The following is a 14906-nucleotide window of genomic DNA, read 5'->3' on the forward strand; positions in this document are numbered from 1 at the left end:
TCGTTCAGCAGAATGGTCGTCTCGTGACCGAAATGCCGTCCCCGGAGCACCAGTTCGCATTTCCGTAACAAAAAATACAAAAAATAACAAATAAATAAAATAACTGCAAAGTATAAAATGTCGCAGGGGGCGTAATCCACGGGAGAAAGCGTTGCTGAAATACTTTGCAGGGCGCGCTTTTCACCCTACTGTTCGATTCCACTACCTCTTCCACCTAACATGACAGCTGTCAAGGCTGGTGGTCGAATCCTAAAAAAATAAAATACAAATACAAAAGCCTCACAACAACATCAAAAACAATGTACAGAAATGTGGAGAGTAATAACTTTTAATAACGTGATACTTATAAAAGTTTTGCAAACATAATACAATTGAACAAACTTGACGCAACACTATATGGGTTGACTTGGTTCCTGAGGCGTCCACAAGGTAAACGAGGCCGTGGTTTGGACGCCCCAACCATGATTTTGCGCCGAGATCCTGTGGCTAAGCTGCTCCCTGTAGCTATGTGAACGTTGCCGCGTTTATGCAGCACGCGACCATACGGGGTGGTGTCGAAGCAGTCGCGACCAGCCCGGGTCCTCGGAGCAACCAGCAGCGTTCGGCGACCAGGACACGTACCGCGCGGTCCACTGAGAGAGCAACGACTGTGGGAGCTCTCCTGTTGACAGACACTGTCCCATAAGTCGTGACCACGGGACCACAGTGACCGTCCTCAAGTGTTTCCCACGGCTCATGCCCGACGGCTGTCGGTTCCAACTGGGCGTTGCTGCAGCTCTTGGTGTTCCTCGAGGGCTCCTTGCGTCGTCGTAGTCCGCGTAGACAACGGTGGTCGGCTCAGCCGTGCCGCTGCTGCTTTTCTCTTGGGCATCCTCGTTGTTACCGGTTGGCTCAGGGTACCGCAGGAATCGAGCGTGTTTGGTCTTCTGGAGAACATCCATGTCGTAATCGAAATTGACAGCTTGAAACTCAAGCTTGGCGTTGTCGTGGTTCTCGGTCCAGTAAACATGCTTGCCGACGACGAAACAGCGGTCGGGGCCTAATGGACGCGGTAGCGCCGGGACGCGGATGGAAGGCGGCATCAAGTCGAAGGACCACACTGAGCCACGCGACGCCACGTGGAGCCTGTTTAAGCCATCGTCGCTGACGTCAGTACGCTTCATGACGCCTGTGTCGTCACTGTCGTGGATGTAGGCAGACGGGGCGCTCTTCTCCGTTCGATCCGGCTGGTTGCGACACTACTGCTGCTGTTCTTTGTGGCTCTGGCAAATGGACATCGCCCGGAAGCCGCAACAAATCCGACTTATCTGCGATGCATACAAGAAATTAAGAGCTCATTCATCAAGTGCCGTAGCAAGAAGTCAATTCGCATAAAACTGTACGGTAGCTCTGAGACTTGGCTAGAAAAGGACATGTTCGGTGAAGTTTAAAAGGTAAGAAAGGTTCCATTTAGGCTTATAACGCTCCTCGCCGAGTGTATCGCTGTGGGTAAAGTATAGACATGAAACGAACCAACTTCGGTGCGACACGCTATAGTTTAGTCGCAGTACAGCGGAGCGGCACAATGCCACGTTTACAGGAACAATGAAGGAACGAAAGGTGAACAACAAAAGCGCCACTTACTCGTCTTAGCGGCGTTAGAAGGTGAGCACTTGGTTGTCAGAAACGGGGCAGGCTGCGCCTCTGGCACGCTCCGAGTCGAACGCAAGCTCACGGGCAGTTTGCGCACGCGCTCTTCGTCTTTCCTTACGGAAAAATGGCGCGTGCATTACGGGACAGGCTTCCTCTTTACTTTTTAACGCCGCACTATAAATCAGCAATTAGAAAACTGAAATTGTTGTTGATAATTCACATATATCTTCTAAATTAACTATGATGCAGAATATAACCACATTTACGATGACCAAGCACGTTTTCTCGCACGTTCTATTTTTGGAACATTAGGGTTCCGCACATGCAAAATGCAAATGTTGTCTGAAAGAACCTTTATAGACTGTAAAGTGGGGATTGACTATTCTTATTGACTGAAGTCTAGTTTTTAGCTACCTACAGGGTCTTTGAAAAGTACAAAGAGCCATTACAATGCTTGCCAAAATTCGCTTTTTCATCGTGCTCGCTGTCTAGCAGTGAGCGCTTCACAAGTCATGCTAAGCTACAAAGAATTTCTTGTGCAGCCGTTTAACTTGTGACCTTTATAGGCTCACAAGTTTCGGTGGTGGTGGTGGTGGTGGTGGTGTCACACTGAAAAGTGCGCCGATCCAGGAGATTGTGCAGAAAGGGTCCAAGCTCAATGGCACATACCCCTTTCATGTGGGCCGATGCTGGTGATTGTGCAGAAAGGATAGACAGACAGACAAAGAACTTTATTTGTGGTCCTGAGGAACCGCTTTAGGGTACCTCCCTTTTCAGGGAGTCCCCGTAGCCGTCGCGGGCCGCACCCACGTCGGGGTCGGAAGATCGTGGTCCTCCGCCCTGTCGCAGGCCCTCTGGACAGCCCGTAGTTGCTCTGAGAGGTCGCCGCTCTTAAGGGCTGCCTCCCAGTCCGTTATAGTGGTAAGCGATGAGCTGCGTAACGCAGGGCATTGCCAGAGCATATGAGATAAAGAGCAGTACGCCTCCCCACAGTCTGGACAGTGGGGATCTACATTAGGCGCGAAGTGACTGAATCGACCCCGTTTGGAGCATGCGAAAGGCCGACGATTGTGGCCTAGTGAATTTAGGATGTGGTAGCGGAAAGGCCCGCCGAGCAAGTTGATAATGTGCCAAGATTTCATGGAAGGTGAGGAGCGAATCCCTGTACAGTCCTAAGTCGCCGCCCGTGAGTCTACCGGAACCACCGCGGTGTGTTATACCTCGCGCGCAGTCATGGGCTAACTCATTGGCGTTAACAACCTCAGAGTGCACATTGATTCCCATATGGGCCGGGAACCATTTTATGATATGAAAACCAGCAGCCCCCTCGGTGCCGAGGATGGCCGCCGCCTCCTTTGATATCGAGCCGGAGGCGAACGCTCGGGCTGCAGACCTAGAGTCTGTAAAGATATGGGTACGTAGAGGGTCCTTCAGTGCTATAGCTACAGCAACCTGCTCGGCTACTGTTGCAGAAACCTTCCTCACGGATGCTGAGTTAATGAGAGAGCCATTGGAATCAACCGAAACTGCGACATAGTGATCAGAACGCCCGTACTGGGCGGCGTCAACGAAACATGCAAGATTCGGAGTGGCCGCAGCCACTTTTAATAGGGAACGAGCCCGGGCTACCCGGCGCCCTACATTGTATTGAGGGTGGACGTTACGTGGCAGGGGATCTACCTTGAACGTATCTCTGACCATGGGTGATAGGGTCGCGTTGCGCTCCATGATTTCCTGGTGACCGCATCCAACGGATTCTAGGATGCGTCTCCCAGCTCGCGATGATGAGAGTCGTATTATTTGGGCCACTCGTTGGGCCTCGATCACCTCTGACAGGGTGTTGTGCATGCCTAGTTGCATGAGACGCTCGGTGCTGGTAGTGAGTGGTAAACCCAGCACGCGCTTGATGCTTTTGCGCATGAGGGCGTCGATTTTGGCCTCTTCCCGTTTAGACCAGCGCAAAGCGGAAGCTACATAGTTAACGTGGCTCATAAGAAACGCGTGGTAGAGCCTGAGGAGATTGCTTTCACTTAAACCCCCCCGGCGGTTCGAGACCCTGAGGATAAGCCTAAGCATGTTCTCCGTCTTGGTGGTGATGCGGGCTATAGTCTGTGAGTTGCCCCCGAGCGATTCCAGCAAGAGTGCGAGGACCCGGATGGTATCCACTCTGGGGATTTGTTCTCCGTTCCTCGTATAGACGGCTATGGGAACTTGATCTAAGGGTGTGGAGCACCTAACCCCCCGTCTGGTGGGCCTATACAATAGAAGTTCGGACTTGGTTGGTGACAGACTCAGGCCCGTGTCTAGTAGGAAGTGTTCTGTGATGTCGAGCGCCTCTTGGAGCGCACTCTCTTGGTGCCGCCGCCATTCTCTCTTGGCACTCTTGGTGCCGCCGCCATTGAGACTAGCCATTGATTGCAGAAAGGATGAAAGCTCGATGACACATACTCCTGTGGGCTCGGGGACCTGTAACGTTCGTGCCCTTGAACTACCCTTGTTACACGTGGGACCCAAAGAGACAATATCACCAGCCCTTCCCCTGTCGAGAAAATAGGGGTAAGCGAAGCTTGTCGTCCGATTCTAGCGTGAGGGCTTCCGAAGCCCAGGCGAAACGTCAGTGAAGAGCCGAGGGCCCCGAGTTGCGGGAGCGCGATGTTGAAACCAAATGTCAACGAAGAGGCACCGACACTGAGTTTAGGGCAAACGAAGCGGAACTCCTGCGACAGTGTCGTCTTGCCACAAGCTTTGCTTACTCCCTTTTTCTCGACAGGAAAAGGGCTAAAATTTTTTTTGCACTGCTCACACTGGTTGGTCATGCTTTTCTTGTACCCTGCGCACCTTCCCTCCGTCACTGAGATAATGTAGTGGCCATCAGTTTTCCTATCCACGCTTCTGGGATGAACCCGAGGCCCAGGTCGCACAGTGAGTTTCTGCTTGAGACACACCAAGGACATGGTGATGTCCCGCCGAAAAGCTATGTGCGTCATGGCGGCATCGGTTCCCTTGTGAAGCTCGAACTGAAGGATCCATCCTCCGACGACAGCCATGTTCACATTATTGCTGAAAAGGTTCCAGCACCACTTTCTTCTTCTAAGTATTGGGCGATAGCTGCCAAGGAGGCCGTCCCTATACCATGTACTCCCCCCATACCCTCGTATGTTTTGATCAAATGTAGTCGAGGAATTTCTACTTTTGTTGTAGTGTCCTGAGAAGTGCGTTGCAGTCTCAACAGGCTCGTTGACTGAGGTGGTTTGTGTAAACTGTGACTACTGCGTTGTTGTTCCATCTGCATGTGTAGACCACCCCGTCACACTTGCAGTGGAAAGCTCTTCTTTACTCTCTTCCGACGCCTTTCGCGCTCTTCGGTGGACAACCACCAGTTCTTGTCTCTCGTACAGTCCCCGTCGCTCGTTTTCCCTGGTCAGCCAGGGAATCCAGCCAGGTCATCCAGCCAAGTGCGGGTGCCAGTCTATACTATTTTTGTTACTGCTCAACGGTAATGTTTCAAACAAGGAACATTCGCATAAGACCTTTAAAGCTGAAAGTTAAAATGTCGTTATTTTTCTGTGGTGTAATCGCCAACTATCTGCCGATATTTTAGTTCTTTGTTCATTGCAACATTACTTTATTCTGCGAAATAACGCAACGAACGTGTTGCGGTGACGGAAACCAAAATATGCGTGTTTGAAAACGTTTATCCAAGGCTTCTAAATGGTGTGATAATAAAAATGTTAATTGTTGTTTTCCACAAGCATCAGTGAGTATGCGAAAACAAAAAGTAGAAAATGCGGTATATTGGGAAAGGAAATAAAAAGAACAGGTTTCGTGCATGTTACAGGTGTGGAACATTTACAAGTAAAATTTGTAAAAGGTCACACACAGTGAAAAAAAAATATAGCGCGAATATTTTATTGAAATCAAAAATATTAGCGTGCTTTCCTCAAAAGGTTGAAGAAAAATAACGAAATAAAAAGAATTATATTCTCAGATTTCACATGAGAAAATGACGATGCGATTACGAGGCATGCCGGACTCCGGAATAATTTTGACCACCTGAAGCTGTTGTTTAACGTGCGCCCAATGCAAGGCCAACCCCGCTTTCGCGTTCTGTGCCAGTCGGAATGCGGCCGCCGTGGGAGGGATCGAACCCGGCACCTCGAGCTCAGCAGCGCAACGCGATAGCCGTCAAGCTACCTCGGCTGGTAATTAAAAGGAACTCTTGCTATATGTTGACGTGCTAATCAGTGCACGTCTCCGTCTTATATTTGGCTTATCTTCTACGTATCAAACCAACTACACTCCGCTTTAATATACTGTGACGTCAGAGTGAAATCAAATAAGCGTGCTGACTACTGGGCAGACGACGCCCTCATGCGAAGTAGAACGCTGCGCAAAAGACGTGCATTCGCTTAGTTGCGCTCCTGACGGGCCGATAAAATTTTGGGACGTATTCTCGGGCGATCATTTTTGGCGATACTAATCGCTTTCGTGTGACGTAGTACACGGCGCGTTGTATGATTCGAGCGGTTTGGCTTCAACCAGCCAATCAGCTCATCCGGTTATGCTCCCTTGCTTTGCACTGTCACTTTATTACGAAACGGGGTGTGGTCCCGGTTTACGCAGATGCGTGCTTTGTCACAATAAAATATTCAAAGAAGCTTTCTTTGCAAACCCTCCTACCCTTTCCTCACTTTTCCTCCCCCGGTGCAGTGTAGCCAACCGGAGATATTCTCTGGTTAACCTCCCTGTCTTTCCTTTGCCTTTCTTTCTCTCTCTCTCTCTTATAGGTGTCTAGCCTCGTTTTCTACAGAATTGATTGGTGATACCACAAGTGATGCTTAATATTCTCTCATTGCCACAAATATAAGTCATCAATAGCACAGTTCCAATAATAAAGCAAACCTTTCTAACCTTCCTGTGCCTACTTACCGAACCATTAGGCCACAAACGCAAGTGTATTTCTATCGTGCCAACGCCAACTACCTCTTTGAGATGATCGTATTTTACATGTTTTATAATTGATGCCGCTTCTGAATGTATACCTGAAATAAGTGGTGCGACCTGCAAACGCCGTGTCCCATGGTGGAACGAGGAATGTCGGAAGGCTCGTAGGAAACAGAACAAAGCGTGGGGGTTGCTACGCGACTCCCCAACTGCGGAGAATCTTGTCAATTTTAAGAAGATAAAATCGCAGGGGAGAAGAACACGTCGACAGGCCAGGAGAGAGAGTTGGGAGAAGTTTTTATCAGGCATCAACTCGTATACAGACGAGGGCAGAGTCTGGAAGAAAGTTAATAAGATAAAAGGGCTACAAACTTATTCACTCCCGTTGGTAAACACACAAGGCGACAGTCTGGAAGACCAAGCTAACTGCCTGGGAGCACATTTTGAATATGTGGCAAGCTCATCCCATTATTCGCCAACATTTAAAAGACACAAGGCTACCATAGAAAAACAAAAAATAGAAAGAAAATGCACCGGAGACGAGGCATACAACCAGCCATTTTGCATCGCTGAGCTCTATGCGTCGCTTAGTTGTTGCAACAAGTCTGCCCCAGGCTCTGACCGCATAGCTTATCAAATGCTAAAACACCTTCCCCATGAAACAAAGAAAACTCTCCTCTGCCTTTACAATGCTATATGGTCCTCCGGCAAGATCCCCGCCGCCTGGAAAGAGGCCACTGTCGTCCCTATACTGAAGCAGGGCAAGGACCCATCGTCCGTTTCGAGTTACCGGCCTATAGCACTAACAAGCTGTCTCTGCAAACTGTTCGAAAAATTGATAAACCGCCGACTAATACATTTCCTCGAATCAAACAAACTGCTTGACCCGTACCAATGCGGGTTTCGAGAGGGTCGATCCACCGCCGACCCATTGATACGTATTGAAACGCAAATTCGTGAAGCTTTTGTCCATAAGCAGTTCTTTCTGTCTGTATTCCTTGATATGGAAAAAGCCTACGACACCACGTGGCGGTTTGGAATACTTAGAGACCTCTCACACGTTGGTATACGTGGTAACATGTTAAATGTCATAGAAAGTTATTTATCTAATCGCACATTCCGTGTTCGTGTTGGAAATGCTGTATCAAGACCATTTGTGCAGGAAACTGGAGTGCCACAGGGTGGGGTGCTGAGTTGCACTCTCTTTATCGTAAAAATGAGTTCTTTGCGTCTGTATATCCCAAGAAACATGTTTTACTCTGCATACGTCGATGATGTACAGTTAGGTTTCGCCTCGTGCAATCTTGCAGTCTGTGAGCGGCAGATTCAGCTTGATCTGAACAAGGTGTCTAAGTGGGCAGACGAGAATGAATTTAGCCTTAACCCACAAAAGACCACCTGCGTCCTGTTCTCCAGGAAGAGGGGTCTGCACCCCGATCCTGACATTGAGTTGCAGGGACAACGAGTGGCCGTAAAAACAGAACACAAATTTTTAGGTGTGATTCTAGATACGAAACTTACATTTGTGGCACACATACAGTATATAAGGAACAAGTGTATGAAAACAATGAATATTCTAAAAGTGTTGTCACGCACCGTTTGGGGTAGTGACACAAAATGCCTTTTAAATCTGTATAAGAGCCTCATACTCACACGACTAGATTACGGCGCCATAGTGTACCATTCCGCTACGCCAAGCGCCCTAAAGATGCTGGATCCTGTACACCATCTAGGCATCCGCCTAGCCACTGGTGCCTTCAGGACAAGTCCTGTGTCAAGCTTGTACGTAGAAGCGGACGTGTGGTCGCTTGACATGCAACGTTCATACTTAAGCCTTACCTATTTCCTGAAAGTAAATTCGAACTCGGAACATCCGTCCTTCTCAATCATAAATGATATGACCAGTGCCACACTCTTTAATAATCGGCCGATAGTAAGAGAACCCTTCTCACTCCGTATAAGAAAAATTAGCGCAGAAATGGATATCCCACTACTTGAAAATAATTTGATGGCCCCAGCAAATCCAGTGCCACCGTGGCAGTGGCAACTCATAGAGTGTGATACTTCGTTTGTAGAGGTCACAAAAGACGCTCCAGAGGCACAAATCCAGATGCATTTTCTAGAAATCCAGTTCAAGTACTCGTCCTGCACTCAGTCTTACACTGACGCTTCCAAGTCACATGCAGGGGTTTCTTATGCAGTAGTCGGCCCATCGTTCTCCGAGTCCGATGTACTGCACCCGGAAACAAGCATTTTTACGGCTGAAGCCTATGCACTTTTATCAGCCGTGAAGAATATAGGCAAGTCAAAACTCAAACGATCAATAATATTTACAGACTCCCTAAGCGTTGTAAAAGCTATCATGACTCTACACAGACACAAAAACCCTGTACTCATTGAACTGTATTCTTCTCTGTGCAAAGCATATATGTCTAACCAGCATATTATTTTGTGATTGGTGCCTGGCCATAGAGGCATCGAGGGCAATGTTCTGGCTGATCAAATGGCCTCATCAACTACATCGCGAGGCCTTAACCCTACAGCTTCTATCCCTGCCGCAGACCTCAAGCCCTACTTAAGAAATAATCTTCGAAGCCACTGGCAGCGCTTGTGGGATGCCGAAACGAACAATAAGCTCCATTTAGTTAAGCCACAGATAGGTCCCTGGCATCCCGTTACGAAAATACGAAGAACTAATGTCCTATTCTCTCGTTTGAGAATAGGACATACATACGGCACCCACAATTTTCTTTTAACTGGAAATGACCCACCAACGTGTGGTAGATGTAGAGAGAGGCTTACCGTGCTCCACGCCCTCGTGGAGTGCAGGGAAGCCGAAACAGAGAGAAAAAGGCACTTTCCTCTAGCGTACCGGTACTGTCTCCCTCTCCATCCCGCTATGTTTCTGGGTGACAAACCCCTCTTTAACACCAAAGCTGTCCTGGGTTTTCTTAGCGATGTTACATTGCATGTTATTTGCCCAATTGTTTCATAGCGCATCCTCTCTCCAGAGGATGCCGCTGCGATAGTAGTTTTGTATAGCGCGCGTCTCCAGGCCCTTGCATTTCAAAGGGCCTGTCAAGGCAGTAGTGCTTTTTGAAAAGACTTATCAGTGATAAATTCTCATTTATCATCATTATCTTGCAATTTGTTCTTTCGTTTCATAGTGCACCTCATTAGCCATTGCCATAATTTTATTACATATATATTTTACGCATTTTACAGCGATTGTTTTTAGGCCCTTTTACAGCCACGACACATCTACCTTTCGCAATTCATTGCTCCATTGTCAACTTATTAACACAGGCCTGGCGCTTATTGGCCATACCTGGCCCTTGCGCCATTAAACACCATACATCATCATCATCATCTTTGAGATGATCGCCGCGTGTTGATGATGATGATGTTGACGATGATTTCGATACTACGGCACACATACCCACAACAGTGTTACAAGGTGAGTACTTTGTTGTCAAAAACGGGGCAGGCTGCGCTTCTGGCACGCTCCGAGTCGAACGCAAGCTCACGTGCGGTTTGCACGTGAAGCCAAGACGCGCGCGGTCAGGAATGAAATACAAGGCAAAAGAAGTGGTTGTCTCATTGCGCAGCATTAGTGTTCGAGAGCACATGCGCGCGCGAAAGTTTGCCTTTACGCCGAAGACGCAAAAAGTAAAATGTGCAAATTTAGAGCATTTGATTAACTGATTCAAGAAAGCTTCGCTTTACATAAATTCCAAAACGTGCATTAGATTTGCATAATTTCTTTTTCATATTTGCTTTTTCAGATTTCTTTTTTCTGATGATCCGCAGATCCTCCTATGCTTGCACTTTTAGTTGGGATGTTATGTCTGAAATGCGACCACCAGGACCAATGTGATAACATACCCTGACGAGGTTATGTTAGCGGAGAGAATGCTCAGCGCAAATAGTTAGGGGAATGTTGGGCTTGAGAAAAGGAGATGGAAGGTTGACTCAGGGTGATCAAGTTATCCGATGCATTCCGGCATTTGGGCTGACGCAACATTGAAACGTGGTTCCTCCCCATCTCGGACCTTACCGAACACGTAAGGAATCCGCATTTGGCTTATCTACCTATCACACAAGCAACCAGGCGTACCTCTTACATCGTTATTTCGATGCAGGCATACTTACGCCACATCTATACAGATCTTCGAACTTATCCTGCAGAAGCAGCAGACACGCACTGCGACCCATGTAAGAGCGTTGCGAAAGGCGATCAGGTGTAGGTACGTTTGCTTTGAATCGAGAGAAGAACGAAGCCAGTTTGGAAAGCCTGAATCTTATTTATGGAACTTCGAAAGTGTACAGCTATTTAACCGGTCGATGGCCTCTAGACTGTCATTGGCCTCTTCTCGATAATGTTCTTTCTTTTTCCGCTTCTGCGCAACGATCACTTGGATAGATGTCGAGAAAAGGACTTTCTATCTTTTCGCTGAGAAATCTGTGCCGCGCCCGCCTTTTCGATGTCGCGCTTATACGATGAGCGAAGCGAACAAGTACATACTTGCAAAGACGTTCTAGATGCTCGCAGATACAAAGACTTCCAGAAAATACCGGGTAGCACTTTCTAAACGCGTATCTACTGCCCACCATTTTGGCCGTTTCATGGAGACATTGAAGTGAGAGAGCATAAGCTCGAAGAAATGATCTACAGAAAGGCAACTTAGATTGATGCTGCAGCCTACCATGCGCGCGCTCTGCAACGAGCAATCCCATTCGCTCTCCGCATGACCCAATGCTTAAAACATAGGTGATGTGTTGAAACTTAAAAGTTTAAAAGAGACCCTGTTCTCTCTGCCGTTTCCATATCTTTCAACGCTGCCTTCTCACTTCCATGAAACAATGACGCAAGTAAGAACACTACTGGAACGTATAATACTCTGGTTCATTTCAGATGACGTGAATATTGAATGCGCTATAACCCGTGATATTGCGTCATCAGTTACGAAACTATCGCAAATTCAGTGGGCAATGTCGTGTGCGCCCTTAATTCTTTGTTGTTAGACTTAGCCAAAGCGGAAGATAACGTTATATGGCCCAGTTACCCTCGCCGAAACCTAGCTTCAGAAAAGCAGTATGTCGGCTACGTCAACCAATGCTAGTACTTTCATTTTCACGTCGGCTTTCAGCACATTTTATATTGTTTTTTATTGTTTTAACTTTGCACATCGTCTATCGAAAGATTGCAAAACATACATCCTCGTATATTGCCGGGTAAGCTAATCGTCTTTAATTTCGCAAGCTACAGAAGTCGCGTAAGCGCTCTCATGCGCCCTGTTTTCACCTTGCCAGGATTACCGCTGCATATCCGTCGCCCCCCCCCCTTTCTCGCTTCTCTTTTCGCCATTCTTTCTGTCGTTCTCCCAGAATTACATTTCGAAACGATAATACCGGGATGAACTGGTGTAAAGGGCTGGAAGAGACGGTGCACTTTTATTTGCCTCCCGAAAACAATAACAAACAGCGGCCGGTGTTTCTCCACTGCTGCGCACCTACTGCGCAGCATAATACAGCTTATACCGCTCGCTATTTGCTTTTTACGCCTTGCGCTTAATTCTTTTTCAACTCGCATGTCGTTCCGCTCATCTTGCTCGCAATCTCGCGTCTTTTTCATTGCTTCTTCGCGGTACAATTAGGATTCACTTTTCTCGTCTCGTTTTTTTTTCTTGTTTTTTTTTTTTTCTTGGCCCGCGTTGACTCTGACGCATCCGCCTTAGCAATGCCCAGGTAGTTTGCAATGAAGACGACGACGACGGAGTAGCAGGGGCAGGTAATTAGGAAAAGGAAAAGAAAAAGACTCGGAGCGTTCGAGCATACCGAGTTAAGTGCTCGGTTCCCATCTCACGATTTCCGTTTCTCCCTCAGCCGCAACCGTAGCCGCAGCCGCAGCCGTAGCCGTAGCTGTGGCGCGAGGAGTTTCAGCTCGTTAGCTCCGTCGGCGTGCGCCGTTGGGCAACGGGCGCGAGACGAAGAAGACCTGCGCGGATCTCGCTCCGACGGCCCATCAAGTCGAGCACTGAATGCGAGATGAGAATCACCAAGCCCGCTAGCTGGTGCCAGGGACAGGGGAGAAAGAGAATAGGACGTAACGAAGACGCAAGACACGGAGTTGAGAACGGAGATAAATAAACAAGAAGCAGCTTTGCTGAAGCCCGCTTTTTTATGTCGCTGTCTTGCCTCTTTAGAAGGAGACACGGTTAAGAATACGAAGGGCTTTACTTTATCTGCTTAATATACCCACTGTTCTTACCGCGCAATGTTTTTACAGGAATGGCATTTAAGAATACTTCGTAAAAAATGTGTTGCCTCTGTCGCGAGCGCCGTCATAATGTTTATCGTCAACATGTTTCCCAGAAATCACCAGAAAAAGAAAATCTGTGTCTGTCCTAGGATGTCGAACCAAACCGTGATTTCGGATGAAAAGCCCGAAACCGAACAGTCATTTTTTGGAACGGGCCTAACTCGAACCGAGCCTGAACCGAAAACATAATAATGGTTACCGGTTAGGCACGAAACGGTAAAGAATATAAGGTGGCAATGGATGCTCAATGTTTGCACGATTGTTCGAATACGAATACTTTTGCAATCGACGCACCTTACTCACAAGTTGCATTTTTTTTTGCAAGAATTGGGACTTGGGATGGGTATATGCTGGTAACTACGGCCACCTCGGCACATATGGCCTGCGTAAACAAGAAATTTCGTCGAGAGGAAGCGTCAGTTCTATATCGAATAAGTACAGCATCTGCTCGTTCACCAGCAGGGTTATTTAAGACGGGGCATATCAATTCTTCGAACTGTACGGCATGCAACGAGACAGGAAACATTGAACACTTTCTGTGGTCGGACCCGAAATACAGAGATGAATGGGACGCTCTTCTTAAAAAAAATTAAATTATGGGGTTTTACGTGCCAATACCACGATCTGATTATGAGGCACGCCGTAGTAGTGGACTCCGGAAATTTCGACCACCTGGGGTTCTTTAACGTGCACTTCTGAAGAATCTGAACAAAAAAAGATCTCCCGCATGCGTGCCTGCAACGCCTTGTGTTCCCCAAAGGATCTGTTATAGCCCGCAAAGAAGCTTCACGTCACCTTATTGCATTCTTAAGAGAGACTGCAGTTCGATGGATATGTGGGGAAACACCGCAGTGATATTGTAAGAGACGCTCGGACGGAGCAACTGCCGGCCTTGATCGCCAGGCTAAACCCGCCTATTGCTGCAACCCACCATTTTCTCGAGTTTGTTAGGTTCGGTCGGCTGAGTTACTGTTTCCGTTAAGTGTTCGCTCGACCCCTCCCCTGTTTTGTCTGTACTGCGATCTTGCTTTCGTGTGGAAGCGGTGATGGCTGGCGTTCAGCGCGACTGACGACTGACATCATGGCACTTCTGTTTAGCTGGTCGTGCCGCGCATCTAGGCGTGTGCCAATTTCTATGAGTGGTACTCATGTTGCTTCTGCGGAGCGACCGGACCTTCTAGCGCAACATTCTAGAACAACGATGTGAGATGGATTTTCAGCAGTGCTCTTGTGAATCGTATTGCGATTGAACGTCGACAGTGTAGCTTTTTCGCGCGGACACTTTTGTGCCTTCGTGGACGGGGAAAAAAGAAGAAAAAAAAAGAAAAGCTAGGAGGGAGCATGACGCCAAGCTGCAAGCCAACTAGACAAGCCAGACTCTTCTGACGCCGCGCCGCCTCTTTGCTCCCCAGCAGTCATCTGGGCCATGACTGTGGGGAGCAAATAATAATAATAATCAATCAATCAATTAATCAATCAATCAATCAATCATGTTTATTTAACGTGCCCAGGAACAACCCTAAGGTCTGAGTAATAATAATAATAATAATAATAATAATAATAATAATAATAATAATAATAATAATAATAATAATAAAGTTTATTTGCATCAGAAACATAGATGATGCTGGAGACCAGCAGAAAAAGCTTTCGACAAAAATAGCTTGATGAAACCACAGGCCCCCAACAATCTTCTCAACAATGCGAAGCAATTTGCTTTGAAAGTATATTGAACTTACGCGATTGCAAGAAGTTTGACATTACTATTGAAAGTTGGCGCCGTTCCCTGTTTATTTTTCCCAAAAGTAAATGCAGGTTATCGCGAAAGATAGCGGAGCGGCTTTTAAAAATGAGGCCATGCGGCCAGCTTCTGGGCGAGTGGCTTAGGAGACAGTGCCTGTGACGGTAATCTCATACTGGTCGACAAAGGGGCTGCGATAAGGCCCTTAACAGTACACGCACGGCACGAAAGCCGCCAAACAAATTGACCCCTGCCTTGTAACCGAAC

The 14906-nt window shown here is 47.5% G+C and overlaps 1 protein-coding gene across 1 annotated transcript in view; it reads right to left on the reverse strand.

Moving 5' to 3' along the window:
- Positions 1-334: 334 nt before the first annotated feature.
- LOC125943683 (uncharacterized) overlaps positions 335-14906 on the reverse strand; it is a 44692-nt gene continuing 30120 nt past the window's right edge. The window contains exon 2 of the mRNA XM_049663140.1: positions 335-1307. Coding sequence (XP_049519097.1) covers positions 525-1163 — 639 coding nt within the window. The 5' untranslated portion in view covers positions 1164-1307 and the 3' untranslated portion in view covers positions 335-524. The remainder of the gene's footprint in view (positions 1308-14906) is intronic.

Source organism: Dermacentor silvarum, chromosome 2, assembly GCF_013339745.2.
Source record: "Dermacentor silvarum isolate Dsil-2018 chromosome 2, BIME_Dsil_1.4, whole genome shotgun sequence".
NCBI classification, from domain to species: Eukaryota; Metazoa; Arthropoda; class Arachnida; order Ixodida; family Ixodidae; genus Dermacentor; species Dermacentor silvarum.